We start from the raw sequence: 7,660 nt of genomic DNA on the forward strand, positions 1-7,660 counted from the left end.
CCAAGAGCAGGTTGGGGAAGGAAAGGGCTGATTTGGCTCATACTTCCACATCATAGCCCATCACTGAAGGAAGTCAGGACAGGAACTCAAACAGGGCAGGAAGCTGGAGGCTGGTGCAGAGGCCATGGAGGATGCTGCTCACTGGCTTGCTCCCCACGGCTTGCTCAGCCTACTTTCTTATAAAACCCAAGACCACCAGCCCAGGGAGGCCCCACCCACCACGGTCTGGGTCCTCCCCCATCAGTCACTAAGAAAACACCCTACAGACTTGAGACCCTACAGACTTGTGTATAGCCTGCTCTTACAGAGGCATTTTCTCCATTGAGGTTCCCTCCTCTTCGATGACAGAATTGTGTCAAGTTGACATAGAACTAGCCAGCACATCTACCCACTAAACCTTGTCTCAAAAACAAACTCACAAAGCCAATAAATTGCATTGTCTTAGTGAACAGACTATAAAACATTTTGCTCTTGGAATCCTATTGATAGTGGAGATACTCCTGGGCTAAGGGTGAAGGGTGTGGCTTAGCCATAGAGCCCTTGTCTACCATACATAAGGCCCTGGTTTCTATCCCCAGTTCAAGAAGAAAAACCAAGCCCTCCATTCCAGTGGACCTCAGTCACACTGCAGTTTGTATTCTGAGAGAATCAGCAGCAACGTCCATCCTTATCTCCTAACCCTGCAGTTCTCCCCGTGCCGACCCGGCTGGGCAGCTCACAGCAAGACTTGTTGGTATAAACTAAGTATATGACCGGCTCCAAGGTTGAGGGGAAGGTTTTTATTATAGATATGAGGGAAAGCACAGCTAGAGGCATCTGGAAGAGTCCAGAGCAGGGAGACAAAGTCGTACCCTGAACATGACCAGCGGACTGGACTTGGTCACGGGGTGGGGATGGGGTTGGGTTGGCGAGACAGGTAGACCAAAAGAGTGTGGGCAAAGGAGATGAAGAGCGCAGGAATGCCTGACGAAACAGTAGGGTTATAAGGGAAAGGAGGAGCAGGTTGAGGGAGGCCCAGGAGCTGGAGGAGTATGGGGTAAGGGGCGGGGTGAGAGAACTCTGAAGAGCCACAGGCACCGGTGGTGCTGAGCGAGCCTGGAGGCCAGCAGGAGCTTTGCTATGCTAATAGGCACCACAGTTGGTCTTTTGTTTCTTTTGGACCTGTTACTGTTCCCAGCTTCACACAGCGTACTTTCCTTTGACCCTACACTCCCGGTTTAACAAAATTGTTACATAAAAGCCACATTTTCCAAATCTTCTGTCTCCCTCCCTCCCTCCGATTAAGGAACCAGCCCCAGGGATCCCACTGTGTTTTTCTCCCTCAAGCTTCCAGGCAATAAAAGGCAAGTTTGGAACTTTGAGACGGCTCAGCAGGTAAAAGTGTTTGCCTCCGAGCCGGAGAGCCCGTCCAATCCTGATCGCCCTGCCCCTGCCCCCGCCCCCGTCCCGCCCCCGCCCCAGCGGAAGAAGGGCCAAGTCTCCCATGCTATCTTCCGACCTCCACACTACGGAACAAATACACCCCACACCAAAAATTAAAATCACCATTGCTGAAGTCCTTGGCATCTCTGGGGGCTTTCATCACAGAAGAGGCTCCGAAAATCACTCGGAGACATGGCTATGCTTAGAAATTTGAATGGGACATGAAGAAGGGAGCCAGGGGGCTACCGAGAGGCATTGTGAAAGAACAGAGGGAAGGACCATGGGATATCTAACAATGAAATACAGACATGTCCAGGCGGTGGTGGCGTATGCCCTTAATCCCAGCACTTGGGAGGCAGAGGCAGGCAGATCTCAGTGAGTTTGAGGCCAGCCTGATCTACAAAGCGAGTTCCAGGACAGCCAGGGCTACACAGAGAAACCCTGTCTCAAAACAAAACAAAATAACAGCAAAAAAGAAATAGAGCCATACAGGTACTACACTTAACTGCAGAAGATTGTGAAAAGCCAGGCATGGTAGATAATGCCCATAATCTCTGCAAGCGGGACGCAAAGATGGGATGGCCATGAAATTTTGTTATTGTTTGTTTTTGAGACAAATCCTCTCTGTATATAGTTTTGGATGTCCTGGAACTCACTCTGTAGACCAGGCTGGCCACAAACTCACAGAAATCCACCTGCCTCTGCCTCCTGAGTGCTGGAATTAAAGACGTGGGCCACCATGCCCAGCTTTGTATTGATTCTGAGGTCAACTTGGTGACAATGTGAGACTCTGTCTCAAAAACACAAGATCGTGAGAGCTGGATAAACAGAGGCAAACAGCAGGGCGGTGGTGGCGCATGCCTTTAATCCCAGCATTTGGGAGGCAGAGGCAGGAGGATCTCTTGTGAGTTCAAGACCATCCTGGTCTACAAGAGCTAGTTCCAGGACAGGCTCCAAAACCACAGAGAAACCCTGTCTCGGAAAACAAACAAACAAACAAAAAAAAAAAAACAGAGGCAAGCAGAGAGGGAAGTAAGATGGAACCAGGGAGGGGGAAGAAGAGGTAGCCCAAGAGGAAAAGGCAGGAAATGCTGCTCAGCCTCCCAGACACTCCTGAAGTCCCTCACTTGCCTAGCCCAAGCTTGAAGAAGCTATGACTCAGAAGAGAGTCACCAGGCCAACAGTGCATACAGTCAGGAGGTACTAGGATTGCGGAAGCCCAGGAGAGAGAGGGGCCCGGAAATCAGTCCCTTTAGGCCTAGCTGAAGAGTCCAACCATCCCTACTGCTCTGGCAGGATTTTGGATCCCTGTCCCTGGCCTGACACACTCTGCTAAATTCTACCTGAGCCACACCCCCAGCCCCTCACTGGGGGATTCTAGGCAGGGGCTCTACCACTGAGCCACGCCCCCAGCCCCTCACTGAGGATTCTAGGCAGGGGCTCTACCACTGAGCTGGGCCCCCCAGACCCTCACTGGGGGATTCTAGGCAGGGGTTCTACCACTGAGCCACGCCCCCAGCCCCTCACTAAGGATTCTAGGCAGGGGTTCTACCACTGAGTTGCACTCCCAACCCTCCTTCTACAGTTTAAATCCCTGCCCTGCTTTCTCACTGTGTCTGGATTCCTTCCTAAGCCCTTTGACCCTGACTTCTACTTTCCCCCACCATTCCCCTCAGTATGGAAAGCTTCCTGCTGGTTATCTACACAATGCAAACGTGTAACCATTAGGTGGAAAGTGCTGTTCTTGCCTCAGACAAACAAGACGGGTAATCTGTCCATCTTAACGTATATTCTAGAACACGGGTACACAGTGGGGCAGTGGGGAAGGGCAGAGATGACAAAGGAGTAGAGGGGAGAGTTTAATATTGTCATGTATTTTTTAAATGATTTATTCATTTTTATGTGCATTGGTATTTTGCCTGCATGTATATCTGTGTGAGGGTGTCAGATCTCCTAGAGGTAGAGTTACAGCCAGCTATAAACTGACATGTGGGTGCTGGGAATTGAACCCGGGTCCTCTGGAGGAATAGGCAGTGCTCTTAACTGCTAAGTCATTTCTCTGGCCTCTCACATCTTTAATCCTAGCACTACAGAGGCAGAGTCAGGTGGATCTTCCTGAGTTTAAGGCCAGCCTGGTCTACTGAGTAAGTTCCGGGACAGCCAAAGCTACTTAGTGAGGCCCTATCTAAAAAACCAAAACAAAACAAAAGACGACAACAACAACAACAACAACAAAATCAAAGACATTGATTGGACACTTAGGATTTGTAAACACTTCCCATTGATAATTCAGTACCAAGAGACCTCAAATCCCTAGATGAAGGCACTGAGATCCAGAAATGTGAAGTTACTCATGGTCACACAATTAGACAGTGCCAGAGTCCAGTCCAAAGTCCGCCCTGACAAATACCTCCTGTGACTCCCAGGACTGGCCAGACCCTGTGGGTTACACGGTTGAAGGCACAACAGTGCGGAGGACTTTTATGAGCACCTCACAGTCGTGCCAGTGCTGGGCAGGATATGGCCCGTCACTGCCTGGAAGAAGGCCAAGCACTCCGTGTCACCCTTGGCCTGGCACTCCTGGACCACCCAGGTTAGGGAAGGGAGGCAAGGCAAGTGGCACCAGATGCTGGGCGTGGCTCTAGTCACCCAGTGGTGAAGGGTCCCTAAAGTTCTGTGCAAATACTTTTGGGTGTCAGCCAGCTCACTGAGCCAAGAGTCCTGCCCCCTGCCCTTTCTGGAAGAAATAGCCAGACTTTCTGTAAACACTTGGAGGAGTGGAATCAAATAGACCCGGAGCTTTTGAAACTGCTCCCAGAAGTTGAGCTCAGACTGTCTATGGAATTCTCAATATGAGGCCAGAGAGACAGCTCAATTGGTAAAAGGCAGCTGCAGTCAAGCCTGAAGACCTGAATTCGAGCCCTGGGACCCACATGGTGGAAAATAAAACCTGAGTCCCACAAGCTGTCCTCTGACCTCCACACTCAAACACATCCACATACAACGGAGAGTAAGTAAATGTAATAAACTTTTGAAAGTAAATAACAGGGACATTAACAAAAAGAAGCAGGGCGTGGCTGTGCCCGTCTGTCTCAGCACTTGGGAGGCAAAGATTTGAGGGTCACCAGTTCAAGGTCATTCTCGGTTATGTATGGAGTTCGAGGCTAGCCTGGGCTATTCGAGACCCGTCTCAAAAACAAACAAACAACAAAAAAAAAACACGGAGGGTTGTGTATGCAGTTAGCCACCGTAGGCCTTACACCGTCCCAGCTGTGTCCTTTCCTAGGGTTCTTTGGCCGATAGCTTCGCGCTTGCTCACGAACTTGCCAGCTGGGTGGTACATCCACCTCCTCCTTCCACCGTGTCTTCCCGGCTGCAACCTCTAGCCGGCTGTGACTGCGCATGCGTGCCGACGCCCCCTCCAGCCCCGGATGGGAGGAGGGGATGAAAGTGAGGTTGGGTCCCGCGGCTTGCCGGGGCTCCTTCTTTCCCTCTCTCCTTCCCTCGGGCGGCGTCTCCCGGCGCTCACAGGGCGGTGCAGATCCGAGGGTTGCAAGGTAGCCGAGACGGGAGGGTTCCGGAGCCCCACCCCTGGGGAGAGGCCTCCCTGCAGGTGAGGAGGGCAGGGCAAGGTCCTGGTCCCCTGGAGATAGATTGGGGGTTGGACACCGGGACCCCGCGGACGGTAGACTTAGGTCCGGGTGCCCTGGTTCTTGAGGAGTGCATGCGATGCCAGATGTTTGGGACTCCCTCCAGTGAAAAGTCTATTCTTTTCGTCTTTTTCTCCAGGTCTCCCTATCCTACAAGGTTTCCAGTTCTACACCAGGGATGCGATTTAGCGACCAGAAGGACAGGGTGGACACAGCATCCATGGACTGAGACTAAAGGCAGGGTAAAGCCCCCTTTTCCACTTGAAATCCCTGCCACTGCACCCAGAGGGCCCACCTCTGGGACAGTGTGGCCAAAGGCACGCCCACGGAGCTCAAAGACCCGCCCCTGGGCTTGGAAGGCACAGCCACTGACTGCTGTGATGCTTTTTTGTATAGCCCCGCCCCTCCCAGGTTTAGAGGCCCCGCCCACGCTAAAATAGACTCCAATCCCCACCCAGCAAAGAAATGATCTCTTGGTTTGATTTGCATATCTCCTCCCAGGGTGCGCTTAGGCTCCTTCTTCCAGCCCCGCTGCTCGTTTGAATCAAGATCAGACTTAACCAAAACCCAGGTCCTAACTGACTTTCTAATTTTAGGCCCCCACTACTGTCTCTGTGAATTTGGTAATCACCGGCGTCACTCCCACCCTCTTAACTGCTACCCCTGAGTTCCTCTGCCAGCAAGATGCTGGGTGGAAATGTGAAATCTGAGGCCACTTGCCAGGACCCGGTGACCAAAGGAGGTGAGAGCAGCCCGAGTTGTACATAGGGATCATTCCCCAGGATTGACAGCCGAGAAGAACCTGTTAGAACCATTCGGAATTACCCACACACCTGCCCCGCGCTCACGCGCAACAGGTTGCAAAGGATCTTACCCTCACCCGCCAGTGTGGCTGGACCTTTCATTTGCTGGGGCTCAGGAAACTACAGAAGGTGCATAGGGGATAATGTGGGATTATGGGTAGAACTGGAAATGAATACTTTTACTAGGTTTCAGGACAAGAATTGACAACTCTTTGAGACAGAACGTGGGGTGAGAGGGCAAACAGATGTGATCCTTAATGGGACACCATTGTGACACCTGCCTGCTCAGACACTTTGAGATGCCCCTCTGGTATTAAGAAATGGCAGAGCCCAGCGTGGTAACTCAGGTCCCTAATCTCAGCACTCAGGAGGCAGAGACAGGGAGATCTCTGAGATTGGGGCCAATTTGGTCTACAGAGAGTTTTCCAGGACAGCCAGGGCTGCATAGTGAGGCCCTGTTTCAGAGAGAGTGGAGAGGGAAGGCAGAGCCTGGCCTGGGCCCGGGGCATGCCTACTAGTAGAAGCTCACCAGCTCTCACGTCCCCTAGTCCCCCACCAGGACTTGCCCAGTCAGCCCGCCGCATCTGGGAGCGTGCCCTCCCGGCCCCGCCGGCGGCCCCCACCCCAGCGCCCACACCGCTGTCCGGACTGCCCCAAGGCTTTCTCGTACCCATCCAAGCTGGCCACGCACCGGCTAGCGCACGGCGGCACCCGCCCGCACCCGTGCCCCGACTGCCCCAAGGCCTTCTCCTACCCGTCCAAGCTGGCCGCGCACCGCCTCACGCACAGCGGAGCTCGCCCGCACTCCTGCCCGCACTGCCCCAAGGCCTTCGGGCACCGCTCCAAGCTGGCGGCGCATCTTTGGACCCACGCTCCCGCCCGCCCCTACCCATGCCCCGATTGCCCCAAGTCCTTCTGCTACCCCTCCAAACTGGCGGCCCACCGCCACACGCACCACGCCACCGACGCCCGCCCCTACCCTTGTCCACACTGCCCCAAAGCGTTCTCGTTTCCCTCCAAACTGGCGGCTCACCGCCTATGTCACGAACCCCCCACTGCGCCCAGCAGCCAGACCACTGGCCACCACCGATGCTCCAGCTGTGACCAGGCCTTTGGTCAGAGACGCCTCCTATTGGTTCATCAACGCAGCCACCACCAGTCCGAGGGCCAGGGAGAGAGGGAGTGAGCTGTCGGTCCAGCCGCCCATCTGCCTCCGCCATGTGTCAATAAAGACCTGAATTTCTAAGCCCTGTTTTATGTGTGGACTTTCCTCTAACTGGGAGAAAGACAGGGGCTTCATACATGTAGCCCAAGCTGGTCTGGAACTCTCCATCCTCTTGTGGCCTTCCAAATCCCGGGTTCCAGTTATGTACGCCATCTCTTTTGGGATTGGCTATCCTGGAATTGACTTAGATGGTTGGGAAAAATTCTATTTGTGTGGAAGGGCAGGTGTTATCCGATTGGCACTGGATTCAAACCTCGAGCCTGGAGTTGTGGTGATAGGGGCCCCTCCTGCTCCCCTACACACACACACACACACACACACACACTTTGTATGACAAAGGTAAAAAGCCTGATGGCATCTTGGGTTGGTAAGGCACACCAGCTCTTTGTTTACTGCTGAAAGTAACTCGGTGCCTCGGCCTTGGCCATAAGGCATTTACAGCACACACTTACTTGTGGCAGGGATTTATCCTATATACTCTAGCCTGTGATAAAGTCATAAAGGAACAGCAGTGTAGGGCCACACTGGGAACAGGCCATCACATACCCACCACCAGGGAC

The 7,660-nt window shown here is 53.2% G+C and overlaps 1 protein-coding gene across 4 annotated transcripts; it reads left to right on the plus strand.

Moving 5' to 3' along the window:
* The first annotated feature begins 4,846 nt into the window (after window positions 1–4,846).
* Znf575 (zinc finger protein 575) lies at window positions 4,847–7,122 on the plus strand. 4 transcript variants are annotated; one of them, XM_075958521.1, is made up of 4 exons: window positions 4,847–5,035; window positions 5,212–5,314; window positions 5,669–5,814; window positions 6,424–7,122. In XM_075958521.1, the coding sequence occupies exons 3-4, from the start codon at window positions 5,757–5,759 to the stop codon at window positions 7,059–7,061; spliced, it is 696 nt and encodes a 231-aa protein (XP_075814636.1). In that variant the 5' UTR covers window positions 4,847–5,035; window positions 5,212–5,314; window positions 5,669–5,756; the 3' UTR covers window positions 7,062–7,122. The 4 variants fall into 4 exon arrangements, with proteins under 4 accessions (XP_075814636.1, XP_075814644.1, XP_075814640.1 ...); XM_075958529.1 differs by having other exon boundaries at window positions 5,212–5,309; XM_075958525.1 differs by having other exon boundaries at window positions 4,847–4,979.
* Window positions 7,123–7,660: the final 538 nt, after the last annotated feature.

The sequence above is a fragment of the Microtus pennsylvanicus genome, chromosome 1, assembly GCF_037038515.1.
Source record: "Microtus pennsylvanicus isolate mMicPen1 chromosome 1, mMicPen1.hap1, whole genome shotgun sequence".
Classification (NCBI taxonomy): domain Eukaryota; kingdom Metazoa; phylum Chordata; class Mammalia; order Rodentia; family Cricetidae; genus Microtus; species Microtus pennsylvanicus.